General features: G+C 47.3%; 1 protein-coding gene across 23 annotated transcripts in view; it reads right to left on the bottom strand.

Annotated features, from left to right (window-relative positions):
- The window catches only part of LOC1279452 (uncharacterized), a 138,913-nt gene extending 126,772 nt beyond the window's left edge, over positions 1–12,141 (bottom strand). For 21 of the 23 annotated variants that reach the window (XM_061660894.1, XM_061660895.1, XM_061660896.1 and 18 more), the window contains exon 1: positions 11,337–12,141. In XM_061660894.1, coding sequence (XP_061516878.1) covers positions 11,337–11,339 — 3 coding nt within the window. In that variant the 5' untranslated portion in view covers positions 11,340–12,141. The remainder of the gene's footprint in view (positions 1–11,336) is intronic. The other 2 variants (XM_061660912.1, XM_061660913.1) reach the window with 1 other exon arrangement.
- Positions 12,142–14,016: the final 1,875 nt, after the last annotated feature.

Here is a 14,016-nt window from a genome sequence, read left to right as displayed (position 1 = left end):
GTGGCTGGTAGGCGCTGCTACTCATGCATGCACGCACCCGGCGATAAACCTGTTGCATAATGAATTTAATTGATTCGAAGCGGTGCGTACCTAAGTCGATTAAGTTTGCTGAAAAAGGAGACGCTTACGCCTCAGGTACTTACAGTGCGTATGTGTTGGTGTGTGCTGATGCTAGTGTTTACCTTTACCCAAGTAGTAAGTGTAACTATGGCAGTGCAGAGTGAGAGTGGCTCGTGTGCGAGAGTGCTGAAGTAGGTCGTGACCTTTTTTATTCACTGATCTGCTCACACACTTGAGATGTTCGGATTTTTTTTAATTTTTTCTCGTTCGACAAACAACACCGCGCGAGAAATGTTGCAGAGAGAAGGCGCCATTTTACTTCATCCGCGGTGGCAGCGATGGACCGTGAGTGAATCTGACGGGAGAGTGACTCAGGAAAGAGTGGAAAGAGTGACTCAGGAAGTATGGGAATGACGGACCTCCTTAGTATCAAGGGAGGCGTATTTTTATTTTGCCGATGGGTAAACAATAAACCTTCCGGACCATTTTGACTTCCTTTCAATGGATTCAATGCTGCCGTTGTGTTTACATTCGAATGGAAAATACCGTTGCAGTGCTTGAGAGTCATGTAATGATGGCGTGTCGTTATTTTTGCAGCATCTCCTTAGTTGGTTGGATCCATGTGTTTTGAAAACAGCCCGTGCGAATTTCTTCGAATACATGAGTAGTGGTATTATTCCACTTGATCAAGCACTGCTAAAGGAGCTTCTTGCTCTCAACCACATACCGATGGCCTGCAAACTAGCCATCAGTCATCATAAGGCTGTCGAGCAAGAGTAAAAGCAAATTCTTGTTCTAAGCACGTTGGTAAGCCTCTTCTGAATCTTCGCCTTGGTTGTTGAACACTCATCTAACGACTACGATAACCATGTCTGGGAACGAGTAGCAGCTAGAACCAGCTGATGATACAATGTATCGGAAAGAAAAGCACATTTCTCAGCTTCTTAAAATATACCAACCAACAGTGAGGCGCTGGTACGACCATAAATAAGCAACCGAACCGCTGCGTAATGGTGCTTCCAAAAACGAGAGCATCAATCAATGCCCGATGGTTTCCCGCGCGTCCCCTTTTCGAGTTCGGACACACATACACACTCTCGAAACGGCTCCGAACGACTGTGAGTGTGACAGGGCACGGAAATCCGTGTCCGGTTGCATGCATACAGAAGCTACCAGCTCTGACAACCAATTAGCCAGCTGAGCTGATGATGATTATGGACGCTCCAGAACGCGAGTGGACTCGTATAATACAATCACAATGAAGCCCTATCACTCAACGTTTTATCCCTCCGCCGGTGCTATTGCATGTGTTACGCGGCGGAGACAAGAGTCGATCGTGAAGTGCGTGATCGGGGTCGTCCCGAAGTCCGAAGACGTTTGAGTTTGGCTTTCGGATTGAGGTGGCCTCAACAGTGCGTCGCTGTTGAAGGCGTTGCAGTCGACAGCGATGACGATGATGACGGCTATAATGAACATAACGATCACACTGGACACTACAACATCTTCGCCAGCAAGGCCGGTTGCCGGTTCGTGGCTCAAGAGCTGCGGTCTAGCCCGAACCGACCGAAGCAGCTTGCTTGCGAGAGTGAACGTGAAGTAACGGCCGCATAAGTGGAAGTCACGTTCAGAACGTTCTGAATGATTTCTCCCTCGTTTTGAACGCCAGTTCCTCGACCTCCGATCGCTTTCGGATGTGCGTGGATGAGCGAGGGTGCGCGGATACAGGTGGATAAGGACGACCGAGAACGATAGTTATAATTTCATCATGACCCTAATAGGAGGAAGATTGCGCGTCTATCATCCAGCGCTGCCAGCACAGGCGGGTGAGTCGATAATGGACATGGGGATGTCTTAAAGTTGTCTTTACCGTCAACCAATCACTAAAACAATTCGTAATTACTCCGATTGTTGGTTTGATGTATGCTGCCGTTGGCCGTTGGAACAGACTTTTTCAATTCTTCTTTTTGAAGAATCATCTCTCCAACGAGCAGCTAACGTAGAGACAGTGCTAAACTGGGCAACGGCGGTCGACCTGCTGCTTCCAGCAAATGTACTTGTCATCGCTGTCAAACGGGAAACGACTTGGTCGAATTGAATTGCCATCTTCAAGATAGTTGATAGAAGAGTGCGGTGAGTTTCGCTCATTAGTGAAACCAAACTAACCTCCAGCAGTCACCATTCGGACGTTGTCGACTCTTTAATAATGTTGTTGACGATTTTCTCTCCTGCCAATCGGTATTGTTTGACGACTGTACTACAAAATGCGATGCTACGAGCCATCGTGTATTCCATTCTTGCGATTCCACCGACCACCTTTTCTGTATTGTTGTGCCGAAATCTCTTCTGTTCGAAATCGTCTACACGTCAATCGTTGACAATTAATTGGAAAGGGTACAGACGTCACAATCCATCATTCGGCAACAACGTAACACTTGCGCCCGGTGTGCCTTAACACACACACACTCACAGATACAGTACATTAAATTGAAACCACCGTTTTTCTCCGTTTCGAGTGAGCTGGAACAGCTCAAAATGGACTCGATAAGCTTTCCGCATACATGCTGCCCCGTCCAGAACAGTGCTTCCTACGCTCTCCCGGCTGCTTAATAAGATCATCGATCATGGCGATTAACGATCGTTAGCGGGCGTTTAGCTGGCGTCATTAGAGTAACGGCAGCCGATAGAGCCGTGTGTGCCGTTCTAGCCTAGCTAACTGGTTCGGCTTCAATAATGAATCGATCGGTGACGTTGATCGAGAAGCTGGGGCTCGTTGTGGGCGCAATGCAATCGGAACAGGAATGCCAAAGTCGCACAAACATATCAAATGACAATTTCATTAAAGACGTCCATCAACTGAACGACCTTCAGCGATAGGATTGTTGTCGGTCTGAAAGGAGCACCGCGCGGTGTGTCGGCCATGTCAGCCGCCGGCCAATGAAGCTTGGGGAACCAACAATAAACGAAGAGAACTTTCGTCACACACATACATACATACATACATACATACATACATACATACATACATACACACACAAATACATGTACCTCAAAAATGGACTCAAATGTTGGGCCGGTGTGAAAGGAGGTAAGGAAGGGCTCTAAAGTTAATTAGAGGAAGACTAAAGGGAGAAACCCACTCTCTTGTACAGCCAACCAACATCCGCATCCAATTCCAAGATTCCAAGGGAAATCTCTTTTTTTCATGTGCAGGGGAGTTGAAACCCTTGCGGCAAAATTCGTGTATACGATGAAGTTTCGGTAGGTGAGTTAAAAATCCACTGTTCGTTATGCTATGCATTCGACGAACTTGTGTACCGTGTAATGCAAGCATGTAATTAACCAAACGTACCAAACGTTCGTTCTGCACGGTATAAAAGGAAGCGAGTGGAGAAAAAGCTCCCAAAAAAAGTACATTGCATTGGCGTTTCGGTGTGGTGTTTGTTAAAAGCGGAGGAAGATCTTTAAAACGCATTAAGACGCATTGCGCTTGATGATGCACACTGGTCGTTGACTTGACTTTTTCTTGATATGGATGTTTGCGTCGGATTTCGGGCGATTGCGGTTTGCGTGTGCATGATGTATCGTTGTTGTGTGTGCCATGTTTTTCAGGAACGTCTACATTACCCCAAATGTGGCGGGTTGCATCAATCATGTGATGGTTTTCATCGCACAACAAAATGAGAAATCATGCACCGCTTGGCCCGCTGGTATGTGTGTCATTTTGCGGCTCCGGTTGGTAATTTTATTAACCGCTTTTCAATCATCCAGCCAACCGAGCACGACTGCCAAGCAGCAGAAATGGTACCACTCCCGTGAACCGTCCCAAAGGATGGATCCATAATTCATCAATATTCTAAGTAAAATAAATGGAAACCTGCTTCTGGCTGCCTGCCGGTGGTATGCGATGCTATCGGGTATGGATCGCGCTCGTATGATCTTTGCCTTATTCTCACTGCCATCTCGTGTGTCGGCTCAACTGATCGGTTCTTGCCTGGTAGGGAATATAATCCAGCGTTTAAGTGGCACAAGCGCGGATCTTCTGGACACGGGATCGAGCCATGGCAGCGTGCGTGTGCGCTGTGGTAAAGTGCAAATGAACGCCCATTTACCGACAAATGTGCAGCGATTATGAGTTATAAGCTGTGGATTCGCGCCATTTACATCGCAAGCCCGTACCGCACATCTTCCCATCGCAGCGCTCGAGAAGCGCACGAGTATGTATGTATGTCCGGGTGTGTGTGTGTCTGCCCATGCCTGAAGAAGGCGCCTTGCGGTTGCCATTTGACGGATCGGTAAATAATAGCTCGAAAGCAAAATTGATGCTCCGTGCCCTGGCACATTGTAGGATGTACTGCACGGCCTCAACGACCACGTACTGATGGAAGCAGGACGCAGATGAATCAACTGTTTGCCTTGCACACATTTGCCTATGTCGTTTGGTTGGTGGCTCGAGTAAAATGATGTAAAGTGCATCTTAGGGGCGCCTGCCGGCAAACGCTTCGTCATAGTCTAGCCACCACCATCTAGCCGTCGGTCCGGTTGACCGTATCGGTAAGTATCACTTATTCATTGCCCATTTGCGCTGCCGCCACGCTGCAAGTGCAAATCACATTCAATTGAAGCTAAACCACAGCTTTTTTAACGCACACTGGTAGGATTTGCCTTCAAATGTCGTATCGTAAGCAGCGCTACCTGTACTGGGAGGGGTAATTGCGATCATATAAAATAGATCATACCAGCGCCGGTTTAGATGTGTTGAATCCATCCCATTGCCAGGGTTTTAGCTCGCCGAGAACAATTATAAGCTTATGGAATATATATCCCCATTGTATCACTTTTAACATTTGGCCTAAGCACACAAACACGAACTACATTAAACGAATTATTCATCCAAGGATATACGACAGAATGATAAATCCTACCGCTCACGGACGTGGTCAGTCCCTCGCCAGCGCGATTACTGTTGACTTTCGAAACCAAAAAGCAGAAAAGAACATAGGCCATTTTTAAGCCGCTAGTGAAGGGGACAGTTAAGATTGCCTTGAATAAAATCGACCGGATTCGAGCGCACCTAAACGATCGTACCACCCGGGGTACGTGGCATCGGAAACCGTCCGACACCTTGAAGATCGATTGCACCGCATAAACCGGGAACGACCACTTTTACTCTCGCAACTGCTGCAGCTAATCAAACACTGCCACGACCAACCTAAAACAAACGCTAAACCGCAAACGCACCGAGCAGAAACTGATGCAAAACTGACATTGATGGGCGAATGCAGCAGCAGCAGCAAAGCGCATCGCGTCGGGTGTCGAGGGCGTGGGTGGCTGTGGTACGGCACATATTTGCACTCCAAACTCCAATGCCGCACCACACCGTGCACCGGCACAGCTCGACACTCACAGAAGCGCGAGTGCGATCGACAAGCTGCACGGGGATGACCTCATTCTGCGTAATAGGCCTACTATGTTCACTGTGCTGCACTCGCACGCATGCATCTCTCTCGCGGATGGATTGGGATGGTTGCGCAAAACGCTCCATCGGAGGCTTCTCTAACCACAACTCGTGGTAATGAAAATCTAAGTCAATGCTAATGAAAACCGGCCAACCCACGACCCACAACCGACAGCTGCTTCTGCCCACACGGTATTTAAAGTAGTCAAAATCATTCACAAACTCGCACGTTCTTGGATGCGCACTGCTTGCGTTTCTATGGTAAGAAAGTTTTGCATTTTTCGTCAGCGTGTCGTCGCACTGCGTTCAATGTGCTTTGGATAAAGGATTTGACCTCTGGCGGTGATGAGACAAGTTTACAGGCGGGCATACAGTCCCGGGTTTGTCGTTTGCATGGTGTTTCTGTGTGTGTGTGTGTGTGTGTGTGTGTGTGTGTGATCCCAGCGAACAAGATATCATGGCCAAGGCGCCGGGCATGTTTTTTCGCCCCGAAGGCATCAAAAGTTGTATTGAATTGACGATAATGACGATGCCCCTCTCTTGGATCGATCGTTCGATCGATTGGATGGAGTCGATTATCGAGCGAGAACATGAAACAGCCACTCGGTGAATGACTAAGGGACTGCGCAAAGGGAACGGAAGCGGGCCGGGGGTAAACGCAATTGCGATCAGAACCATTTACATACGCCCAGAAGGGGGCTCACCCATTCACCGTTCCCTGTAAAAGGCGAAAACGGACGAACCCGTATTGAAGGTGACTGTTCAGCATCTGCATCTTTAAATCGGCAATAAATTAGTCTAGGCTCGGTGATTATCACTCTAGCGTGTAGCGCCTGTTTTCATGTGCGTTTTTTTTTTGTTTGGTTTCATTGCACTGCGCAATGAAAAAACAACTTACACCAACGCTCAATGAAAAAAAGGATGATATCGAATGCAACCGCTAAACCACACATGCGTGGTGGTTGCATTCTGGCAGCTCGCCATGCATACTCCGCGGCCCTGGTGTGTGGCCATGCGGCCTGTTATCATTCTGTCTGCCCCGCAGCGAATGCATCTATCGCTGCGCCATGCAACTTAAGCACCTCCTGCTGCTTTTTGTTTGCGACCTGCACCGCTCAACAAAACAGCCGCTGGCTGCCCGTATCGGTAGGCAGCGTGAGTTTTACACGGCTGGATGAAAATGCGGAGGTTCGTCACCTGGGCGGCATTCAAATCCGATGACATCTTTTGTGTTGACCGGGGTGCTAACCGCCGTAATGAAGAAGCCCCGCTACTCAGGATGTCAACCGGTTTTTCGGAATGATTCTGTTGAACCCGCTGCCACTCGCTGAGAGTTCGTTCGGGATCGCGTTCGCTAAACGTTCGCTAAACAGCCACGTCGGTCGATCCCGGCTGAATCGATCGGTGCGGTGATGTCACCAAGGTATGATAATCTGGTTTCTGCTCACGTTGTTCTTCACTTTTCTGTCTGTTTCGTGGTGGGTTTCTTCTTCTCTGCTTTCCAATTCAGCTTCCTCTTGGGTCAGCGGCCCGTGTTCAGGCGTAATTTTGCTGAACGGCAAAAGACAATTAGCGTTGGAGCTTCCGGAGGAAACCCGCCATCGCTGTAGCCCGCTGTCATGGCGCTGAAGGCCGAACCGTGTACACATACGACGGTATCTTAGTGCCACCTACTCAAGCACGCACACAACCCAGCGGCATGTTAAAGTGCTGTGAGGTTTGGTGTTGACTTGCCACGTCATAAGCCTTTGGTGAGTGTGATCCACCGTTGGACCGTACGAAACCGCCCAAATCGGGCAAACTGGTAGCGTGCGGTAAGGTTTGCAACAAACAACACCAAAGTACCCCGCACACAATCCAAGGCCGTTCGGTTTACCGTGCGCGATCGATCGACTTTTTGCAGCCACACGCGCTACGCACCTTTTTACCGAACGGCTTCGTACGCCCGTAACGCCTACCTCAGTGACATTTAAAGCGAGCGGCTGCCGTAAGCCGTCTGCGACATTTTGGACTAAATCCGTTTGGACACCGTTTTGTGCGCTGCTACTTTGCGCTTCCAGCACGCTCCGGTTGGCTGACTTTCGAAGGTGACGTTCTGCTTGTTTTGTTTTCGTGAATGCACTTTGAAGACATTTATATGTATCCATTTTTTGCCTGCCTACAATTTTCTTCCGACCCTCAAGTGGCTAGAGAAGTGGTTGACTTTTGCAAAACGCCAAATTCCACCTCATACTGCGACCGTGGGTTTGCACAGCGAACGGAGGAAGAACAGTCGAATGCGCCAACCAAACAACAAACCACCAAACCACTGGCGTACCAGCGCAAAAGCGCAAACTTCTCCAAAAAGGAGACCCGTTTCACAAATGTTGCTTCTGACATTTCCAGCTGCGCTGCGATGTTTTGGGGCAATTTTCGAAACGCGTCTCGACCAAATTCGCAACCGGTTTTGGGGTCGCTTAGTTTCGAAAAGCCAGACAACAGGATGCTGGAAAGGGAAATGCGTTGTGCTCTCTCTATCTCCTTCGGTTATTTCTTTCATTCCGCGGTTAAACAAAATCAATTATGGCCTTGGTTAAATTTAGCACCGTCCGACGAAAGTTATGGGCAAACCTGTACGCTAAATCATATTTTGACTTGGTTCGTTTTATTCACGCTGAGTCTAGATGAAGACATTCTTAGCGCGTTCTATTGGTGTGCCCCTGAAACTTGTTGCTTTTAGTTGCTCTTTGTTCATTCAAAATTTAAATTTCATTGGATCATAACTTTATAAAATTAAACCATTTCCAAAAAGCTCAGAACTGATTTAGGTGCCTGAGAAAAACGCTTCTACATGCAGGTGGAATGTTAATGACCTCCCAGTTTCCGTCCCCATCTCATCGGCATCCTATCTCGCAGGGCAAACAATTAATAGAAAGAAGACAAAAAGGCACTACTCGATAATTGTAGATAATTGACGCTACCAGGTGTGTGTGTGTGTTCCTCGCCTGTTCCACTGCCAGCCACGGTGTGTCATTACTGCAACACTGCACGACAAATCTTCTGCAGCTTAAGTTACTGTACCCCCCCCACACACGAGCACAGCTAGGCTGTTCTAGCGCAAAGCGCGGTTGAAATTTAACACCGACCACCAAAGGCAGCGCGCCACCAGGTCGTTGGCAGCAGTTGAAACGTTGATAGTTTAATTAGCGAATAACGAATTAGCCAAACCGTGGCGCACTACACGGTAGGAAGCTGCTGCTGCTTTTTATTCTTCATTTATTTGTATTCCATCCACAGACACAGACTGTTGCCGTTGCTCCGAAAGCTTCCGAGTGCACTTAAGAACTAATTGCGATACGATTACAATTAACTTCGTACCTAGTACTACCTCGGTGCCGCCTGGGGATCTCATTTGAAAAGCGAAAACGTCCTCCCAGTTCGTCACCCGATTGCTAAGGTGATAATTTGTATCAAGGAATGCAAAGGGCCTTTTGTTGCGCGTTGCGAAGGGGCCCTTTGTTCCTTAAAGGCAAAGAGGGGTTATTAAATCGAGACCGCCAACATGCAGCCGGCAGTTGGTTGATATCTTGATTTTACTACATCTTTCTCGCTATTTATACATCATTGAAGCGCAAAAGCTTGTCATAATTATTGCGGCTATTGGCAACACATTGTCCCCATGGCTGGGATGAGATGTGGTCGATTTAAAATGTACCTTCCCAAGCGGCGTAACTTCCTTCTTGGCAGGATAAGAACAGTTTGCGTTGATGGGGATGGAAACAATATGTTCACAACGCCCTTATAATTGTTCATGTACTGCTGGTACGCTGTTGTGCTTAGTCTGTGCTATCGGTCTGACCCTGAGGCCAGACATTACAACAATGTTTCCAATTTGCTAGAACTGTGCACTACGCCGACAACACCATGCTACACAAAAAGAAGTGCTGAAGATGTTTGCCGCACGTTCCATGACGAGGAGCAAAAATTGCTCAGCCACTGCTACACTTTGCCCGGCTTGCAGTCCTGCAGCAGCGTCCCGCACCCAGCCGTACGAGCATCGAACGAGTGGCAAAAGGCACACAGAACATGCAGAGACAACCGGCACTGCCCCTTTTAACACCGATATGTCTCGGGCTTGGAAATGGCGATGCTGCTGCACACACTCGGAGGCTCGGATGCCCATGATGGTGCTGCTGCCCGCTGGAATGCGCGAAATGGCACGGATCAGACACAACCGGTCACGTCAGTACACCACTGATAGCTGTCCATCTGTCCATTCGTCAGCCGTCTATAGTCACCGCCCGTAGGCTCGCTCGGCCAAGGGTAAGCTACCGATGTGTATTGACAACTGACGTTCACTACATTTGCCACCATCGCATGGCAAGGCGAAGAGTCGGCCGTCTAGAGCAGAACCCTTTCGGAAAGCTCAGTGTGCATTTTTTTTTCTAGACTTTTTGTTCCCTCCGTTCTGCACGCTGCCTGGGTGTAGGAAGGGACACTCTGAGGGTCCGCAAGAATTAATAGATGTCGATTATGTTGCACCGGCCAGTGGCGGACCGCATTGAATCGAAGCAGAAGATCAAATTAAGATAGTGAGCCGGGTGAGCGTTACTGTATCGATACTCGTCGAACGAGGCACCTAGATTAGTGCGAGCGCATCACCGACTCTCGCAAGTGTTTCACATTGCACTTGGACGGTACCACCTGACACGGGAAGCATCAATCTGGTGGTCACTTTGTTTGTGCTGCGAGTTGTGCATACCACCAGACACCACAGCTCGTCTAAGCGTCGAAACCACTCGAATGTAACGGAGAAAGTATACAACTCCTCCCGTAAAGTCTGTTGCCGTTTGCTCGCAGACTGTTTGCCAGGTTTGTTGGCGATGAGTGAGAGTTGGAATTTATATTTTCGTGATCGTCTTTTTTTTCGCTTGCCACCGCTGCTGCCTTACTTTTTTGTTCCTCTCTGTCTCTGTCGAACAGAAGCCCATCTTCACCGTCGACGCTATGTAGGTTAGCGTTTGAGCGTAATTTTCGGAATTACACGCCACTACACGGATGATGATGCGGATGGTTTCTTATGCTTTCTAATGCTGAATATTAATGCACTACCGATGGCCACCGATGGCTTTGTTCGGGCGCCTTTGGCACACTGAACGAGTGGAACAATTGCATAGTAATGCAGTGCAATAATTTGAAACACAACGAAATTCGTAACAGCACGAGTTTGGAGGAAAATGATGGATTTAAAGCATCATTGCTCTTTGTTTTAACAAGCTACGGAGCAAGCGATCTTCTTCGAGGGTTGAAAAATTAGAGCAAGTGTTACTAGGTCTTGTAATATTCATATTCGATGTCAAACAACATAAATGTTTTACAGTTTACATCTATTTTTGCAAGAACTTCCAAAACCATGAACTAAAGAGAGATAAAGAGCGTTGAATAAAAATAAATAGTATTTTTTACCATATACTAACATAAATTTTAAATTTCTGCATAGTTTTGAAAATTCGCTTTGAACATGCATATTTATCATGTTTTCCTACTTTTCCTAATGTAACGATTCACATTTTTCGCCTTGCTTTGCTTGTACCTTTCGCAAATCACATTAAAAACTGATTAACACTGTTGGACAATTCTTCGCCTTCAAAAGAAAAAATTGTTCATCATAATTTTGCAGCCATTTTTAACAACTGCCACGCAAAAAGATACTACAGATGAGCCGAACACAGATTGAGCCACCATTTTTTTGTGTGTGTGCTTTGTGCTCCGCTTTTTGCCGTTTTTGATACGATTGTTTGTCTGACGGAGAAACTCCTCTCGCGATCTTGCGATTACTTACCATTTTTCACCATGGCTGCTTGTTGCCGTCAACGAAGGCAACCGGAAAGGAGAAGATTCGGTTTGATTCGTTGCTCCTCTGGTCACGAAACGATTTACTGCGGTTGCTCAACAGTCAGCAGCGATATTGTATCCACAGTAAAACGGCACAGTATCCGCAAAAGCAATCCGATCGCGATCGGCAGCGATATGTTCAAACTTTCCAATACGGCACCGCAGCGCTTTCGAGCTGTTTTAACCCAAGCGCTAACGCTTTACTATCAACCTGCGTTACAGCGCTGTATCGCGCGCACCACTTTGACACTAAGCTTCACTTGCTGTTTTATTCAGAATCGTGCACCTTTGCTGCACTGGATTGTAACGAGCACAGACAAAAATCTTTTCCTTTCGCTTTATCCAACACCGCAACACGGTGAAGAAAATACACTGTTTTGGCAGATTCTAAGAAATCTCGCACCAATTTTATTTTCACCGCGAATAGGCTTTCAAAAAATCACTCTTATTACACTTTCAACACGATTCACAGCTTGATCATATACTTTCGTACAGCATCAAATCCCGCGCACACCTTTGCACTTTGTGTCGGTTTGCTTACAGCCAAATGTTGCTCACTGTTTTCCACACCCTGTCCAAGGGAGCTTCCAACTCTGGCCAACTTGGTGCTCTTGCTCTGCCCAAGGCTCTGCAGCGCTTTGCTTTTTTTCTTCCTTTTTTTACTTTACGGCCACTCCACTACAAACTAGAGGGAAACACTTCCAGTTCACTCCAAGTCTCAAGCAAGACTGATCTCGTGGTTTTCTCGTGCTCGGCCACTTCGCTACCGATGCGTGGCGTCGATCAAGAGAGTGCACCCGAAAAGGTCGTCGACGAACCGGTGATGTGGGAGTTCGTTCGCGTGCTGTAGGGCTGCAAGCTTAAAGGAAGCTTAGCAACGGGAGAGTTGGTTGCTTGCGTTAGTTGCGTGTCTTGGATCCCAAGCAAGAGAATGGGAAATTGAGAGCAGGAGAGTAAAGTCGATGTTTCGTCGATCGATCGGTGTGAGACACGTCCCACAGATTGACCGTGAATATGTGTGGCACTGGTGTAACTCATGCTCTTTGTAGGTGGAGACGTTCATGCAAGATTTTCCCGCCCTGAAGATTGAGGAGCTTGCGAGAGGCTTGATTCAGAAGAGAGAGAGAGAGAGAGAGAGAGAGAGAGAGAGAGAGAGAGAGAGAGAGAGAGAGAGAGAGAGAGAGAGAGAGAGGAGAGAACTAACAACATCAACTGTTGCTGGACAATACTCGCGATCGTTCAAATTCCAAGTGGGAGTTGCAAACGGTTTAGCAGCGCATAGTTGTGGGTCGATCTTAAGGTCAATCATCTTTCATTTGCTACTTTTTTGAATGTTGCTCTTTACTGGAGGCTGTGCGTAATTTCATACGTTGTGAAATTGCCTTTATGAAATGCAGTAATGCTTAGAGCTTTAAAGTTATAATTTAACAACTCTAGGGTATTGATTTATGTTAAAATTAAACAAAAAAGATACTTTTATGAAAAATGCACTTTGATTATTCTTTTTTGTTATGAATCGTAAACTGAACTGTGCAGAATATTTGAACCAACGTTTGAAGAATTTTGCAATTTTCATTTCGTGTTTCTTGTTACCCATCGATACAGTATGCTCCAGATCAGTTCAACCGATGACATCATTTTAGTAGGTGCATATACAAGACGCTGGTTTCCCCCCGAAGTTTGAATTTCACCAAGACTTGTGCTCTCACAACCAACACAAATCAGCAAGAGGTTCATTCGTGCTGCAAGAGAGTGAGTGGCGCCCGCAGTCGGTTCATGCGACTTTCTCTCTTTACCCGGCAAACTACGTGGTTGATCGTTGAAGCAAATCATCGCAACGAACGTTCCATGGAAACGCGCAACCGGTGTGTGCCGCGTTGAATGAAGCGCTAAAGGAAAGACATCAACGCCACATAACGCGAGGAACCTGACGTGCGGCTCGATACACCGGAAAGGGTCAATTGCATTATTTGTCAGCAGTGCAAGCCGACAAGCATTAGGGTCTGGGGATTGACCGGAAAAGAATTGGGATTTAACGCACCTTTCTTCGACTGCCGCCGCTGCCTCACAGTACCTAAAGGGTGTGAAGCCGGACCAGCTCTACCTGCGATGGTACGAGACTCATCACAAGAAAAAGGGCAACACAAAGTGAACCTGCGAACCTGCGGCCTAGCACAGGTCTCGATCGAACACGCAATCGATGCGATCATATCTCCCAACCACGAACGAACCGAAACGAAACGCACACAACAAAGGCGTCGTTTGGTGCAATGTTTGTTTGTTGGCAAACATTGGTCCGCATTTTGAGGAAAACTACAACAGTATCCTCGATGCTCGTCGAGGCTCGAGAATTGCCGGTTTTGTCGATGCTCTTGGGAGGATTGCCGGTTTCGGAGGTCTGATAATGGCTTCTCAAAACTTCCCTTCAGGTTTCGTTGTCGTTTTCTTTGTCTCGCTCGTTCGTGCCGTGCACCATCCTACGTCTGTGAAATTTTGATCGTTCGCATAGTAATATTATGCTTAAGGCTGTTCTTCTTCTAAAGCCTCAAATTTAAGGTTCATAAATACACACACCAACAGCCAAAACCATCCTTGACATTGGCACGATGTGCGGTACATAAAGACAG

Source organism: Anopheles gambiae, chromosome 3, assembly GCF_943734735.2.
Source record: "Anopheles gambiae chromosome 3, idAnoGambNW_F1_1, whole genome shotgun sequence".
NCBI classification, from domain to species: Eukaryota; Metazoa; Arthropoda; class Insecta; order Diptera; family Culicidae; genus Anopheles; species Anopheles gambiae.
This window is presented reverse-complemented; position numbering and strand designations above follow the sequence as displayed.